We start from the raw sequence: 17,068 nt of genomic DNA on the forward strand, positions 1-17,068 counted from the left end.
ACTTATCAGCGAGTCTCGCCTATAACGGTTTGCGAGTGAAGAGAGAACAACAATTCTGGCAGCTCTCATTAAAGTCGAAGTTGGAGCAGAAGTAGCAAAGAGATAATGCATTCCATCGAGAAAGCCACGTGAATGGCTTCGATCACGAGACTGCACCACTATATTATCAAGAAAATTATCAAGCGCAGTAGCTTCAAGTATGAAGTCATTGCTTGGATGCCACCACTCTAACGGCGGCGTTGTGGGTTGATAGTGTCGAAATAACAACGAGGTGTCGTCTTTATAACCAGGACATCGCCTGCGAGACTTGACGCAGCGAAGGCAGGCCTGTTGAATCCTGCGTTAGTGTTTATTAGTTACAGGCTATGCCTGTTTGGTACTCACTGGGCGAGTCTCATCGCACTGTCACAAATGATTAGCAAGCTTGTCTTGATGGAGATCAGATCACAGAACCTTTTTGCGCCGCTTTTTGCATGTCTCGCACGCGCGAGAGACACCATAATTAACCATCTCAAGAGCAACAGTCTAGAAAAACTGAGGAAACTTGTGAAGCAGAAATTGTGAGTAAGGTAGATATTACAAAGCGGTTGCTGACAAGATAGCGGATGTAAGCAGCACCTTAGAATAGCTACTGCTGCCTGAGAATCACGTGGCTCCCTCAGCAATCTCCACCTGCTTATTCAAAACTCTTATCTATTAACAAGGCAGCTGTAAGGCCAAAGTGAATGTGGGATGAGGTCGCAGAGACGTCGAGCTGTTTTTTGACTTTTTGATACATATATACATACATATAGAAAGCTATCGCTGACCGCCAAGACTACTATGTCTTGGCCTCTCGCTCGACACTCAAGACCTCACAACTTCTGGTAGCAACCTCGATTAAGACATCTTCGGTTGAGGCCATCTACGCATAAGATATTTAGTACCTACCTAGCCAAGGGTAATTGCTATGGACTCAACTGTGTACAGCTGAAGATGATCGCTGTCATGGATGCAGGCGCAGTTCGGTTGAGAGGGGTTGTCAATTCGCCGAGCGAGTTTCCTTGTTTAGCGTTAATAACAGCTAAACTTCTATCCTTCGGGCGAATGGTTTAGTGGTATAATACTCCCTTAGCATAATTCATCTGAATAATCTGGGAGTGGTCCAGGGTTCGATTCCCTGTTCGTCCATTGTAGGTGGTTTAATTCCGCCATTATACCTCGTTTTTATTTTTTGCAATTTTTAATGTTTTGTGCCGGCGTCTAACTAGGGGATCGTTTAGACCATGATGATAAAAATAGCTCGGAGTTTTATTTGGACATTATGCAGGTCAGGTCTGGAGCTTCTGTCCCTAGTGCTGTATAAAACCTCTTGCTGGATACTGAACTAGGTTGTTATTAGTGAGGAACAATAGTAACTTATGTCAATGAACACTAGTATATGCTTGGCGGAGATGCAAGGGGATTTTATGTCACCGCAGAAGCGCCAATTGAACTTGCCTCCTAACCCTCCTTGACTATGCTGTGCAATAACTGTTATCAACTAGGGAGAATATAGAACATGGCCCCTTCACTTCCCATGAACCATGGGTTGAACATCCTGTTGCAATGGTAGCCAGGTTGAACACATTCCCTTGCTAGCTCGCGGGCTTGATGTGACTTTACAAGTCAGTAAAATATCAAGACCTTATACATGTTCATGCTGTCTACAAAAAAAGAACATACAACAGCGGGTATTCGCTGGTCATCACCGACCCAACTACTAGTCCGCCCCTCACTGGCTTGTCTATGGGAGAGCGGACGGGATCCCGAATTCTCAACAGTGGGTATGGTCGTATGTGCTGGTCAGTGTCTCTGTTGAGCTTTTGTTCATCTCGATTGTGCGTTCAGTCGCGACACTGATTCATCGTCTTATGGAGTCAAACAAACGTTCACTCGAACACTTACGCTCTGTTTCCCAGAGGCGGCGAGAGGTTCACAACCTTGGCAACCAATTAGTTGACAGAGGAGCCGTGACGACTGACAGTGAAGGCAGTGGCAGTATAATGGGCAACTTTGTTTGGCAGCGTCATGAACAACCACTGGTTCTTCTGCGTCAACTCGTGAACGAGATGCTGCCAGTCGTTTCAGATTCGCACCTACAAATATAGTCTTCTGCCCGCCAACTATTGGAATTCTATCCTCATCCGATCAGACAACACAACAGTCTTCCGACATTCGACACATTCATCGGTCACTGCATACCAGAACCGTTCGTTCCTCACCAATTCTTCCGCCCTGAGATTTACATCACCAGATCAACAAGAACATCTCATCCAGTCCTACATCATGTCTCAGTCTACAGGTGCAACTCCACGTCGGAGCATCCCCTTTCTTCCCCCGGAGCTCAGCCTTCGAATCATACAAGAGTCTGAAGAGACGCCTGTCTGCCTAGTGAACCATCTTTCCAGAGGCATGCTGCAATGTGACGGCGGCTTACAAGACCATACGACGGTCATCTACACCCGTGGCGAGAAACAGACAGACGGGGCATTGTCTCGTGGAAGGCTAGAGGCTCTTCCGATGCAGCATCGTTGCGTCGCGGGACTTATCCGGCCTGCAGACACACCCGCCCTCCCGTTTGATCCTTCGGATGACTATTCCCTTGAGCTTGAAATCAGCCACCTCACGAAACGTACGGTCGTAGCTGAGCTTGGTCTCGATGAAGACATAGCCAACCCAGTTCTGAACCTGGATAAACACGCACTCCCTCCTTACTATGATCCCCACAAGTTTATCAACATTCGATATGTCGGATATGATTTACTCAACAGACATTTCATCGCGACAGTTCCCATTGAGATTGGTGGCGACGACGATATTCGACCTCTCACCGGTATCACGAGAAATCAAAGCGCATTGACTCACCGTCTGCGGCCAGACGATGAAAAGCTGGCCTGCGAGAAAATGAAGCATCTGATGATTAGAGAAAGCAATCTCTCCGAAGGCCATGTCTTGGATACTCTTACTCAGCTCGCAGACAATCTAGTCACTGTGCAAGATGTCAATAGATGGAGCGCGCATCTGATTATCTATCGAGACGTGCTTCGAAGCTCTCCGTTGCATCCCAGATGGGAACTACTGACAAATCTCGAAACACTCTGTATTGATATGACTCAACAGATGATGCACCACAAGTCACCTCTAATGGGAGTTCAGATCAACAAGATGGCGCGTCATCTCAATCTCAAGACACTGATACTCCTGGGTACCCCATGTCGAGCCAGGTTTGATTACATGACTCCAAATGGAGAAGCAGGGGAGGAAGCTTGGGTTACCTATCTCGAGAACAATCTTGATCTCGGATATGACGCCACACATGGCAGAGCGATCAACTATCTATTCCTCTTCAAGAACCTTGTGCGACCTGGTGGCCAGATCCATTTCATTGCAGATCGAGCACCAGGCACCGCGTACTGGCCGGGCCCAAACGCTGGAGTTGGGATTATGGCTGAAGGCTTACAGTGATCAATGAGATTTGCCTCTATTAAACTTCTTCGCAGGTTGCTTCTTATTTCTGAGATTTGGTTGGGGTCAAGGTTTGGTAGCTTGGACTATCTCTTACTAGGTACATGACACAGGAGCCATCTTGCGTATTACAGGATAATGGGCTTACTGTGGACAGTATGTGTAGCCATGGATTAGAGATGAAACTATGAAAATACAAAAAAAGATGAAAAATTATGAGACACATACGTGCTTTCCGTTACTGATGCTAATTTGAAGGGTATTAAATGTGCGTAATTTCTTCTCTTGAGTTTGACTCGGATAGTAGTAGTCCTATTCTATACACAGACTGTTCTGCTGAAATCCAGCTTAATGCAAGACTGTCTTAGCCGATTTTTATTGCGAAATGTCTCTATTTCAAGCCCTTGGCAGCCATGATGAGAAACGCCAAGAACGACATAGCTTAACGTTTGCTTGAACAAGATGTTGCCGAGAGTCTACGAACAGCCTGATTTCATTGTAGTTTGGAGCTCACTGCCTTGCGAAGAGCCTGTTCAGGTGAACAGGATATAACCCTTTATGAACTGAGACCGCTAGCGTAGCATTTTTAACCTTATTCAGCCACCCGTTATGATGCATATACGAAGTTGGTGAACCTAATCGCCATTGGAAATACGGATATGAGATTGTTTCACTACACAGCCACGTCTTAGACGCCCACGTGGCCGTTAATAGGGTGTCTTGCTAAGAAATGAACCGTGCTGACGTTCCGGAAAAGGTGATGGCAGTGTAGCAATCCGCCGGGCAGAGTAGAAGCGACTGACATGTTACTGAAACAGGAAAGAGCCGAGTCTTGGGAGCGTAGGGCTGTGAATCCATCTGCTGATGGATCGATCTTGGCGCACTCGCTTCGGCCAGTTCGCTTGTACCTTATCTCGATATGCACAAAGGGACCGTCTGCCTAAAGCACTACGCAACAGACACCAAGCAAGTCCCTTGTTCTTATCACACAAAGTAAGCATGACGTGGTGAAGCAGGTGACCTTGTCCTGCAGGTTTAAGTGGTGATCATGTTTAAGCTTACACTGCCAAGACGCAAACTCGTATCTCGAAGTTTGTCGACCGCCGGCCCTGTCTGTAGAGCTTATCCGTCCGTGCCCGCAGGATTGTTAGACCGAGTCTCCGATCAGTTTCGGCCAGGAATCTCGACCCTGAGGACTGTGCCTTACAGGTGCAGATTTCCAGGAGCAAAAGCACCATGAGGGTCTCGGCCGGATTTGGCATGGGACCAATGCAAGCTCTAAATCCTGGTAAAAGTGTGATGGGGTCTTCAATTGCCCATCCAAGTTTGTACACGTCGTAAAGGGCATTGACCTATGAGGGGGCGTGAAAGCAGGCTATTTGATAAGCCAGCACAAAAGACTGGCCTCGAACAATGCAGTCAATAAAGAGCACAGCTAGCCTTGTGCGGTTTTGTGCAAGACTGCTGCGGCTGAACAATTGCCAAGAAGAGTCGGTGTCAATAGCCAAAGTCAACGGGCAAAAGTTTAGAAAGCAAACGACGTTGTGATCAACGTTTGCAGCGTTGATCGACACATCCACAACTGAAAATCGCATGCTTCATTTCATCGAGATTTTGTAATTCGAGCGACCTAAATGTGGCGTTTCGCTTCGGTAAGGGCAGCCGCTTCACGAGCGAGAAATGATTGATTGACATTGAGCGCGTGCGCGACCGTCAGCCTCTATTACGTTAGCCCGAACCACACCCAGCTGCGCCAGGAGGAGCGCTATTTGGCGCTAAGTGCCCTGTAATTGGTCAACCTGAAGGCTATTGATTCAACAGTGACAATCCCAGTTGGGTGACATTCAGATGCCGAGGCTGCCGTGATAGAGAAGAGAGGGTCTGTAAGCCGACCAACGCTTTCAGGCTCAGGGCAAGGTCCAGGTCAAGGTCGAGATTGTCGAAGATGAGATCATGAAGTTGGCTGACCTGTTGCTGTAGGTAAGCGATCGACAATGTAGGTACATTAGTGATATGATAGCCTCCAAGGTGACTGGTGAGAAAGCCAGACTATCGAACGATGATCTTTCTAGAGCCAACAGTTCTAGCTCGTCATTATGTAGAGAGAAAATAATGAACGGAGATGCCGCTGATTAAATGATAATTCACGATTGTCCCTTGTTGACAGTCGCGATGCAAGTAAAATGAGGCCATTGAGTTTTACGAGGTCTTCTGGGTACGTACCGGGAATGCCCCCTGTAAAATCGTATCAGAGTTCAGATTCAGCAGCGCCAAAACGGCACCTTAGCCGGAACCGTAGCACGCTGAGTGCACTAAAACTCAATAAGTTAGCGCTTCGCTACGCAACAGTTGAAAGTCCGGAACCCGTTCCCCCCCTCTTCTCTGCATAACAACCCCTGAACCATGACGCTAATCAAGGGCTCATAACTAACCCCATTTCTAACAAGGGCCGAAAATCTTCAACAGTCAACACGCTCTCCTCTCCCTCCCTCCCTCCCTCTTGAGTCTTGTCTTGCCTTGCCTTGCTCACTGAATAATTAACCGACCGTCTTGGCTTTGAGTCGAGGTGATCGGCCTTTTCCTATCTTGGTCGGCTGCCACACAATGCCTGCTCGGTCGTTTATACGAAGGTTGCGCGAATGGCAATTTACAAGGCACGACCTCGATTTAGAAGCCCAGACACACAGACCCTCGCCCGTCTGGGCCCATCCATTCAAGCTCCTCGGCCACTGTAAGTTGACGCTTATTTTTTGTCCAGTGTCGATAGCGTTGTCAATAGTCTCGAGGTAAGGGAGGGGGCCAAGATTTACAGCTGCACTGCCCAACAACCCAATTCTCCCTTGGTATTCAGCCAGATCCACGCTCACACCGCAGGATATGCTTTGCCTACGGTCTAGCCTTTTCTTTTTGTTCCATTGGTATGCCCATGCCGTAATACGGCGAGAGTAGTCTTGGTTAGAATGTGACCAACAGACTCTTGCGGCCTAGACCCCGGAGGTTAAATCTGTTGGTCACCAAATTGGCCTCTTTTATTTTCCTAGAAATACGAGATGTCGCTCGCTACCTTATTTCTGTGCTCAAGATTAGCTACTCAACCCCTGGCCCGCCACTGCATGTCACTGCTATCGCTCATAAAACCATTGACATCTGAATCTTTCCCTTGTTTGGTCGTGGGCGTCCTGTTCGGCCATCAAACTTCCACGCCACTCATTTTACCTTAATACCTTGTTTTCTTTTCCCTCCTTTACCTCTTCACTCTCTTAATCACCTTCAAGCTGCAAGGTCATATGCGCTTGTTAACCAAAATGGCAGCTCTACTGAGGAATCGTCTCCTCATCTTCATCTTCACCCTTTTGATGGTGTCGTACCTCATGACAACTGCTTCAGCTGCCCCAGCCGAAAGAGCAGATGTCCAGTATGATGTCGTCATCTATGGCAACACAGTCGCTGCGATAGCTGCTGCTGTGCAGACCAAGCGCATGAAGAAGAGTGTTGCTATCGTCTTCCCCGGTAACACGCTGGGTGGTCTGACAACATCGGGTCTCGGATGGACAGACTCCAAGAAGGGAAGCTCTATTGGTGGCATTGCCAGGGAGTTTTACGGCAAGGTCTATACCTACTACCAGAAGACCAGCCCATGGACACAGGAGACTCGCGCCAATTATATTGCACGAAAGATTGGAGCCCAGCCCGGCCCTGCTATTGACGAGAGCAAGAAGGTTCAGTGGACTTTTGAACCCAAGGTTGCTGAGTCCATTCTTGAGAAGTGGATGAAGGATGGAAAGGTCCCTATCTTCCGCAACCAACCCATTGATCGATCCAGCAGCGGTGTGACCAAGAAGAATGGCCAAATCACCTCTTTCAGAACTACCAAGGGAAGTGTCTTCCAGGGCAAGATGTTCATCGACGCCAGCTACGAAGGTGATCTCATGGAGGCCGCCGGTATCTCATACAGCACTGGACGTGAGAGTATCAGTGACTACAACGAAGATGCTGCTGGCTTCCGACCTGGTGGCACTGATCAGCTCTCAAAGGTTGACCCCTGGAAGAAGAAGGGCAATACAAGCAGTGGCCTCATCGAGGGTGTTGGCCGGGTTGTCAAGGATGCCGTCTCTATCAAGGGCAAGGGCGACGACTATCGCCTTCAGTCTTACAACTTCCGCATGACTCTCACGAAGCAGACAAACAACAGAATCCCCTTCACCAAGCCCGCCGACTACGTTGAGTCTCGTTATGAGCTCCTCTTCCGTTACTACGAATCTGGATACACTGGAACTCCTTTCACATCACAGCTCATGCCGAATATCAAAACTGATTCTAATGCTCAGAGTCAAGTCAGTACTGACATGATTGGTGCCAACTACGATGATGATGGCAACTACGCTCTCTGGTCTTATGACAAGCGCAGACAGGTCTACCTTGAACACAAGTCTTATACTCAGGGTTTCTTCTGGGCCATGGCCAATCATCCCCGTATTCCCAAGTCTCTGCGTGACAGAGTCAATGAATGGGGATACGCCAAGGATGAGTACACCAAGAACGGAAACTGGCCTTATGAGATCTACATCCGAGAAGGACGTCGCATGAACGGTGTCTACACCATGCGCCAGAGCGATATCCAGACTCCCCCATCCCGACCAAATAACAGCATCGGCATGGGTGCTTACTCTCTCGATGTTCACCAAGTCGAGCGAATCGTCGTCAACGGAGAGATCCGTGACGAGGGCAAAGTCCACATCGCTACTCCCAACCCCTTCAACATTCCTCTTCAGGCTCTTCTCCCCAAGCCTAGCGACGCGACAAACTTCCTCAACCCTGTTACCATGAGTGCTACTCACATCGCGTACTCAGCTATCCGCATGGAGCCTACATATATGGTCATGGGCCAGGGTGCTGCTACTGCGGCGTGCCTTGCCATCGACCAGGGAGTGAATATCCAAGACGTGGATATGTCCACAGTGATTGCGAGACTCAAGGCCGACAAGGCTGTGCTTTCATAGACTAGCGAGTTCTGATACCATTTTTGCATAATTAATTTATTTTAATAGGATCATACATCTTTTTCTTATCTCTAAGCGTGACCAGTGTATACTCCAGATAAGGGGAAATTGAGGCCTGAAGTCTTGACATCATGATAGAAACCATATTACTTCAATGATAGATCAGCAATCTTGGACAACTATTGAGGCGCTAACCCCCTGACAGGGCGTCCAAGTCTAAAAACGCCTCTGACGATAAGGAATTTCCCTTCCGTGTTCGAAGTTCGTATAATCGCCGATCAGCTGAAGTAGTGCGCCACAAAGAATGGCAGACGAGCTAATTTAGCATTGGAGCGTTTCAGTCCGACCGTTCAAATTAACAAACTATTCTGAACTACATTATAATTATGAACATACATAAGATGCGACCTTCCTGGTGCATAACATGATCATTCTTCGCGCCGCTGCCCGAAGCTTTGAAGGAATGAGTAGAGATGGTAACGAGTGAGACCCTCAAAGTCTTCGAATGACTCCTTGTCAGGTGCTCTGTTTATGTGCTGTGTCAGATACTTTCAAGTACCTGCTACTTCGTCTCGTGGATGGTAGCGAACCATGAGCTTCGGCTTCTGCCAGATCAGATGCAATTTTACATTCGCGAGCCAGTCGAGATCCTGATTAACAAGCTCCCAATCGTACTTCCAAACGAGCGAGGCCATTGTAACCCTCGCCTCTAGGTACGCAAGATTTATACCGAGACAACCTCGAGGGCCAAGTGAAAAGGGCTTACTAGCCTCTTTCCGATCTCCAAAGCCCTCGCCGATCCATCGTTCTGGCAGAAACTCATCTGGTCGAGTGAAGTTGCGCTCATCATGCGTTGTTGCGAATCCATCAACAGATACAACAACGCCTTTGGGGACGTAGTGTCCATCGATAGTGGCCCCTGTGCAGACACGCGGGGGACCAAATGGGACTGGAGGGAAGATGCGAAGGCATTCTTCAATGACGCCGTTCAAGTATGGAAGATGAGCTACAGCATCACCCGTGATGTCGTCTCGTGACGAGAACACTGAGCGCACCTCGGTCTGAAGCTTGGCCAGCTTCTCAGGGTTCTTCAGCAGATAATAAGTTGTGGCAGAAAGAAGGCTTGCTGTCGTCTCAGATCCCGCGATCATGAGAACCTTGGCCTGCTCACGCAGATGAACAAGATCCAGGTTATCACTCTCCTTCCTTAGGATATAAGCGAAGAAGTCTTCACGGTCACGGGAGTTTCCCATTCCGATTCGCTTCTTGATCTTTTCAGTTGTATGGATATCGATCTTCTCTTTAAGATAGCTTGGCATCACAGAAACGGCTAGTGTCATTGGGATCTTGAATCGGTTGATGAAGGGGAGAAAAGTGAGCGACGAGATGAACCCAAGAACCCAAGTTACCCATTCGCTAGGTCTCCATTGGTTCAGCGAGTCAAATGACTCGCCAAAAGTCAGATCGCCTTGGGATTCTGGTCAGGCTTGTCGGTGATAACGGGTGCTGAAGAGACTACTTACCGATAATGTCGAAGGTCAACCAGTTGAAGACCTCTGACATGTTAGCTCCTCCTGTCCCAGGTCCTGCATTCTGCCCAAGCCGTTCTAGGAGTAACTTGACGTGAAGCTGTACAGACTCTTCATTATCCCTCAAGGCCTTTGCACTGAATGCATGGGCGAGAGATCTTCGCTGCAGCCGATGATCTTGTGGATCTCTAGTGAACACAATGTCAGGGCGTGTGACAAACGGATCAACAGTGTAGAAGTTGTCACTCTTCAGGAACGTAGATCTATCTTTGGATACATGATTATAGATGTCTCTGAGTGCGACTGAAGACCTAAAACTGAGTTCGTTGGAGGCGGTTCGGACAACATCGCCGTATTTGCGATGCAGGTCTCTAATGTTATGAACATAGTACCCACTGGCCCAATTGTACAGGAACCAAAACTGTTAAAGGTCTTAGTTACGAAGGGAATAGGGAGCCAGGAGGACTTTACCTCACTGCAAGCAGCTATTTTGGGTCCTGGGAACTTTGCGAGAGGATGGAAGTACAACCTGTAGATGATAACGCCGATGATCCACGATACAAACTGCACCAGAAGCGTGAGTAAGTGTTAGGCAGATGAAAGAATGTACATACAGTGGCACCAGAAAGCATAAGCCCTTGAGAAACTGAGAGGTTGAGCATGACGGCTGGCTTAGAATCGCTTGGCTAGGTGAGGTTGAGGGTGGTTCGCTGTCGTCGTAAACAGAGTCTCGTCCACCATATATCCTTCTTGCAACCTCCAAATTGTGGCGTTCGTATTTCCTGATGAAGGGGATCATCGTGTGTGACTATTAGTGCATATAGGGTGCAAACTTGCATCATGCGGCGTGATCAGGTTCCACCAACGGTCTCTACGTAACAATCGGTGATGCGTTTGCAACTCAAGAGTGGCTACCAAGGCAGGGTCGTAATCATTACCAAGCTTAAAGGCTCTGATATGACCTGATATCTTGACCTCAATATGTCTCAACGAAAGGAGGAACGTGTACGCTGGAGTCTGGACTGAGTCATTGTATAGTGCAGCGAAGGGGTCGTTCAAGATGAATGAGAGTCCGGTATTTACAGCTTAAGGCTATTGACATACAATAAGGCAAGCGAATGCCGGTTTAACGTCAAAATCTGCGTATCAACATGAAATATAGACTATAACACCGTTTGGTCCATCATCACATCACATACTACCAGTTACCCCTCGCCATCAAACGAGTGGTAACCATTCACCCTCTGATATCCTCTCTCATCACCCAGAATAAGCACTATAGTCGCCTCATAGCTGCGGGGTCGACCTCATTCTCAACGACTTCATGCACTGTTCCTATTCAAAAGCAAAGACATCACACGCCTCACACGTATCATATGCTAATAGACTTTTGGCGCCCACCGAGTGTATGCATGTTTCACCCGTTGGAGTAATAAGCTCGTCTATTGTTGCATATGCGTATTGTTTGCGTGCCATTGGCGACAAGCTGAGCGCTCGAATGGGCGATTATTGCGATGCTTCCCACCAACAGTGCTAAGCAAGTGCTTTGATAGGCTATCAAGGCGCCTGCAAGATAGTGAAAGCGCATGTTGTCTTTGCACTCACATGTTGGCAATATCCAATGGTGTATCTTATCGTGTCACCTGCATATCTGCTTGATTCGCTTATATTCGTCCTTTTTCGATTCCGATGAAACAGGCATTCCGCAATGGATGCTTGGTTCTTACATGCATATTCACAATAATGGTAAGTAAGTAAGGCGATAGGTGTAATTACTACGATGTATGGAACTCTGCCGGATATCTTTCTCCGTGATAATACCCAATACTACCACTATCTTTCTACCCCCGCACCTTGTCGTAAAGTCATTGGCAGGACCAAAGAATCGCTTCTCGAGAGATATGTGATTGGGTCGCGGAAGTCTTCATCCATTCCGCCGCACCCAAACTGGGTCTGCTTCACCATGAGGCCGGCTCTGGCAAAACAAACCCCCCATCCAGCATGTTAATCACACTTCTTCCAATCATCATCCGTCCAGCCTCGTAGCTGTCAAGTTCGTCCTCTGTCATCATCCGTTCAGCCATCCAATACTTCCATAGTATTGCTACACCTGGTTTTGTCGCAAAAGTGTCACGAAAAAGACCACTGGCCCTTTTTGTCGTTGTTTCAATAAGTGACAGTTGAACGCCAAGCTGATCGACAAGCTCATTGAGATTGTGAGCATCGCTACGACTCTCTTGGCAAAGGATGTATGTAGCAACACTTACCTTTTGCAATTGTCGCAGCGTCGGTTTATTGAACGTTTTAGCTTCTCGGGCAAGGTCTTCTAGTTGTGCAGAAGCATAGCATACACTATGGGCGATCTTGCTGAGGTCTTGCCGGAACTGGCCACTGAGCTTGGCCCAGATCTCTCTTCTGGGCTCTTGTAGCTTCTGTAACCGGCTGAGTAATATATAGGCTCGGCTGAATATGTGATCCTCTCTGGAAAGAACGTCAGTATTCTCGGGGTAGCTTAGAAGTTTCTGTTCCATGCTGTCTTTCGCGATTTGTAAAAGTCTCTCTTCGTCGAAGTTGCAGCCAATGGCTTGTTTCAGCTGCTGATTTTCCTTTCGAAGGTTGGTAGCAGTATCCGCAGGTATATAAATTGCGTCAAGAGTCCGTGATGTCTCTTTGTCATTTACTTCCTGTATAATATTACGGATATCAATTTTGATGTCGTCGAGTTTTGACGCCCATTTACCGAATCTTTGGATCGGTAGGGGATTTCGTTCCATACACACACTGTCATATGATGTGCTGAGATAACTGCCGATTTCGATGTACATGAGGAACAGGAAGAATGGCAGGATCCAATGCCACCCGCCAACAGGCCATTCCTCATCATCATCTGGTTCTGGGTATTGTGTAGTGGGGTTGTTTCTGTGCATTTTTGTTGGATGTCAGGATATTTCGACGTTTGAATGTTTGGAATAATCGACTGTGGCAGTCATCGGGTTATCTTTCTTTTATTACTATGGCAGGTCTTTGTCTGAGATATCATGCGGGTCATCCTCAACAACCAGGAAGGCCTTTATTCCTTGGACAATGCTTTGACTTAACGTTCTGGTAGATTGCTTGAACGGAGCTTACCATTCATGTCAAGTATGTGAACATTGTTGTGTTCCTGATTTGCTCCATTGCTATGTCCCAAAACCATTCAAAGGCTCTTTGTCTGCCCTCTTGGATGGATCAACCCAGTGTTCATGCATCGGCTCCGCCCGTCGGCTTGTTGTTAGGCCGAAAATAGTAGGCGATAAGATAAAGCCGTGTTTACTGCTATAATTGCATCTTTCCTTATCGGTCCACTAACAATCCCCAAACACCAACGGCGCTCTCTCAACGACCTTGCAACCTTGTACTGTCCGTCTCAGTTCAGTTCTTCTCCCGATTTCAATACATGGAAGTCGCTTGAACGAAACATTGTTTTTTGCACAACCCTCTTGCTTTAACTCACCCCTACATCATCAATTTCCACAAGATTCATCGGGCGCATTAAATGCCGCAGCACGAATCAACAATATCCCCAGCGCAATCATCACGAATTGTCCATGGAGTGAATATCAGCCAAAAGCTTCAGTGCCAACATTGGTCTTCGGGTCTTGACATCATTGCCATCCGGCACAAATGCTGCATGGAGTACTACGGCTGTATTAGCTGCCATGAAGAGTTAGCAGGACATCCCAACCAAGTCTGGCCCAAGGCAGAGCAGCATGAGTTGGCCGTCTTGTGCGGCAACTGTCGCCTAGAACTGACCATCGTAGAATATCTTGGGAGCGGCAACCGATGTCCTGGGTGCGATGCTGGCTTCAATCCGGGATGCAGGAACCATTATGATTTGTACTTCGAGGTATAGCGATACAGTCACACGACTCGCAAAGCCGGGTCACTGTCTGCGTGAATCTCCGAACTTCTAGGTTAATCAAGACCTCAAATCACAATCTTTTAATACAAACTTTATCTCGAGCCATAAGTGAGCAAGCAATAATAGCTAAACGTATGGATAGAGGATCATTAACTTCCAGTAAGGAACGTCACGACTATAGTTTTGTATTTGAGTTTCGAGGAATACAAGTTATTAGTCAGCGGGTTTAGCTCAGTTGGGAGAGCGTCAGACTGAAGTAAAAACTTCAATCAATATCAAACGATATCTGAAGGTCATGTGTTCGATCCACATAAACCGCATTCTTTTTCCCTTTTGTTAATTACAACATCTTGTAACTCGGCGTTTGCCCTCATGCTGCAATCTCTTCCGCATGCTGTTGATCCATGGCTGGCCAGGTTAAGACTCTTGGTCCTCAGCTGCCCTTCAAGCTGACGGCCTGCTTACTTGATTGGGGCCATATCGCCGCATGATAATTTGCAAAAGACCGCGGCATTTGTCACTCTTTTATGTACTCAATATGACAATTGAACGTGCTGAATGGATAGGTTGTCGGGGCCTTGCTTACGCCAAGAGATCCTTCCGCTTCAATTTTCTCTGCTGACAGGCTCGGGAGATTAGGAGAGACCGAATGCACCTAGCGCGACAACTTGGACGATGTGCCGAGCCTTATCAGATTGAACTAACAGACAGCCGTTGTTGGTTCGCGAGTGTCTCAACAGACCGACTACTCACGTTTGCTTCTTTCTATTGCCTTTCTGCGTCCACAGTCGTCGGTGGCGCTACGTTGAATTGAGTCCCTCGACGTTGCACAGCATAAACAAGTCCTTGTTGCGGTGTCGCCCGATGATGACACGACAAGACCTGATTGATTATCAAAAGGATCAATCGTTAAATTAAATCTCAAGGATCATGATCGACGGATGCTTCCGCCTCCGTCTCCGTCTCCGTCCGCTGGGATCTGTACCCCTGCAGCCTCCACTTCACTTCACTTTATATCACGCTGAAATTTCCCATCCGTGCACTGCGAACTCGTGGACTTTGTTCAAACTCCTCTCTTTAACCATTCGAAACGTGTCGGAGCAAAGATGAAGTCTCTCCTCGGCCCTCTCCTCCTCGGCGCGTCGCGCCTTGCAACCGCGACAAGTGGTGCTGATACGCTCGTTGCCCGTGCAGAATCATCGCTGAAGTGGGAGCCTTGTAAGCTTGATCTTCCTGATGCGGCAAAGGAGCTACTGAAGGCTGGTGATTGTGCGACTATTGAGGTTCCGCTGGATTATACGGATAAAAAGTCCGATAAGACAGTTGAGCTTCAATTGATTCGCTACAATGCTACCAAGGAACCTTTCAAGGGCAGCGTTCTCTGGAACCCCGGCGGTCCGGGGATTTCTGGCATTGAGACCCTCGCTTATCTCGGACAGGACTTCCGCGAGTAAGTAGCCTCTATCACATTATCAAGAGTTACTGACACGGTTTCTAGCATCATGGGCGGCCATCACAACATCATCTCATTTGACCCCCGGTATGTTTTCCCCGTCTACTGAATTGAGCTACACTAACTCTACGCAGAGGCGTTGGACGAACCATCCCCTTTGCCTGTGGCAAGAATGCGTCTGCTGAACTCACCCGCCGCAGCCTGGAACCACTGCCCCAAGCAGATCTCTGGGAATACGTAAAGAACGAGGGCTGGCAGACCATGCAAGCTATTGCCGAGTCCTGCTACGAAACCCAGCAGGAGCACGGCCGCTTCCTCAGCACAGCCTTCACTGCCCGCGACATGATGGAGATCGTCGATGCTCTCGGTGAAGATGGAAAGCTTCGCTTCTGGGGCATTTCCTACGGAACTATTCTCGGCCAAGTTGCCGCCGCTATGTTTCCTGATCGCATTGGTCGCCTTCTTCTTGACTCAAACTCCTTGGCTGATGCGTACCTCACGTCAACTGGTGTTGGTGGGCCTCACGATGCTGAGAAGTCGCTTGTGCATTTGTTCACTGAGTGCGTGGAGCTCGGTACCAAGTATTGCAAGCTGGCCAACTACTCTGGTAGCAGCACTACTGCTGAGGATTTGAGAGATGCTACGGTTGAGACCTTCCAGAAGTTGAAGGACCTGAAGACTCTGCCTGATGGTCTTTCATCCAAGGACTACCCCTACGCTGGCAACTCTATCCTGAAACAATTGAAGTACGGTATTATGAACTTGCTGTCAAGCCCTTTCAATTATCCCTCGGTGGTGGAGATTCTGTCTTATGCTTTCGACGGAGACTATAAGAAGGCTCTCAGCATCTACAAGGAGGACACATCTGAGTGGAACCTTGGTACCAACGCATTCCAGGGTATTGCTTGCTCCGAGTCTTCCTTCCGTGTCAGCAACCCTGAGGACCTTTACTCTATGTATCAGGCTCATCTCGCTGGAAGCTCCTTCGGCGATGCCATCGCTGCTGACTATGTCGCCTGCGCTGCTTGGAAGTTCGACGCTGCTGAGGGCGTTGATACCAACACGCTTCGAAACGTCAACACGAGCTTCCCAGTTCTTGTTGTCAACAACGCAAACGACCCTATCACTTCCCTGAACCATGCTTGGCAGGTGTCTTCTCGTTTCAGAGAGAGTCGACTCTTGATTAACGAGGGAGTTGGTGTAAGTCTTTCCCCATCATTTTGACAGCATTTCACGCTAACATTTTACAGCATGGAGTCACATCGCATGCTTCTAACTGCACCCTTGAGGCTATTGCTGCTTACTTTGTTGACGGTACTCTTCCAGAGGTTGGTACAAGGTGCAAGCCCAACATGCCCGCTTTCAAGGTTGCTCTCCCCAACGCATAAAATGGTTAGCTTGGTGCTGCTGCAGAAGACGGTGAAGATGAGGATAAGGTTGTAAGACGTTTGTATCACTATATAGCTTGTATTAAAAAGGTCTGTTCCCAGAAAAGGAGTGATAACTGCATACCGCTAGTGCATCATCGGCCGCCCTTGTCTGTGCCACCTGATAACCATGCAAGCAAACAAGACATGAACCTTTTCAAAACGGAGTGGATCTAGGATGTTGTGAACCCGTCTTCAACAACGGGCAAGGTTAAAAATAAAACAGCAAAAGGTCTAGCTCGTATGCTTATCCAAACATGGTTATATGAATA

The 17,068-nt window shown here is 48.0% G+C and overlaps 5 protein-coding genes across 5 annotated transcripts; 3 read left to right on the forward strand and 2 right to left on the reverse strand.

Annotated features, from left to right (window-relative positions):
- Positions 1–2,307: 2,307 nt before the first annotated feature.
- On the forward strand, positions 2,308–3,486 carry FSUBG_9216 (uncharacterized protein; the record flags this gene model as incomplete). The annotated part of the gene is made up of 1 exon (XM_036687705.1): positions 2,308–3,486. The coding sequence occupies one exon, from the start codon at positions 2,308–2,310 to the stop codon at positions 3,484–3,486; it is 1,179 nt and encodes a 392-aa protein (XP_036535272.1).
- A 3,305-nt stretch (positions 3,487–6,791) lies between these two features.
- FSUBG_9217 (uncharacterized protein) lies at positions 6,792–8,486 on the forward strand (the record flags this gene model as incomplete). Its single annotated transcript, XM_036687706.1, has 1 exon — positions 6,792–8,486. One exon carries the CDS (start codon positions 6,792–6,794, stop codon positions 8,484–8,486), a length of 1,695 nt encoding a protein of 564 aa, XP_036535273.1.
- Positions 8,487–9,037: 551 nt separating this feature from the next.
- Positions 9,038–10,677, reverse strand: FSUBG_9218 (isotrichodermin C-15 hydroxylase (cytochrome P-450 monooxygenase CYP65A1); the record flags this gene model as incomplete). The annotated part of the gene is made up of 4 exons (XM_036687707.1): positions 9,038–9,954; positions 10,010–10,436; positions 10,487–10,579; positions 10,630–10,677. 4 exons carry the CDS (start codon positions 10,675–10,677, stop codon positions 9,038–9,040), a joined length of 1,485 nt encoding a protein of 494 aa, XP_036535274.1.
- Positions 10,678–11,973: 1,296 nt separating this feature from the next.
- FSUBG_9219 (Isotrichodermin C-15 hydroxylase) lies at positions 11,974–12,942 on the reverse strand (the record flags this gene model as incomplete). The annotated part of the gene is made up of 1 exon (XM_036687708.1): positions 11,974–12,942. One exon carries the CDS (start codon positions 12,940–12,942, stop codon positions 11,974–11,976), a length of 969 nt encoding a protein of 322 aa, XP_036535275.1.
- Positions 12,943–15,022: 2,080 nt separating this feature from the next.
- FSUBG_9220 (tripeptidyl aminopeptidase) lies at positions 15,023–16,757 on the forward strand (the record flags this gene model as incomplete). Its single annotated transcript, XM_036687710.1, has 4 exons — positions 15,023–15,366; positions 15,415–15,456; positions 15,504–16,569; positions 16,620–16,757. The coding sequence occupies 4 exons, from the start codon at positions 15,023–15,025 to the stop codon at positions 16,755–16,757; spliced, it is 1,590 nt and encodes a 529-aa protein (XP_036535276.1).
- Between the last annotated feature and the right edge of the window lie 311 nt (positions 16,758–17,068).

The sequence above is a fragment of the Fusarium subglutinans genome, assembly GCF_013396075.1.
Source record: "Fusarium subglutinans strain NRRL 66333 chromosome Unknown NRRL66333_c0000138, whole genome shotgun sequence".
Lineage (NCBI taxonomy): Eukaryota > Fungi > Ascomycota > Sordariomycetes > Hypocreales > Nectriaceae > Fusarium > Fusarium subglutinans.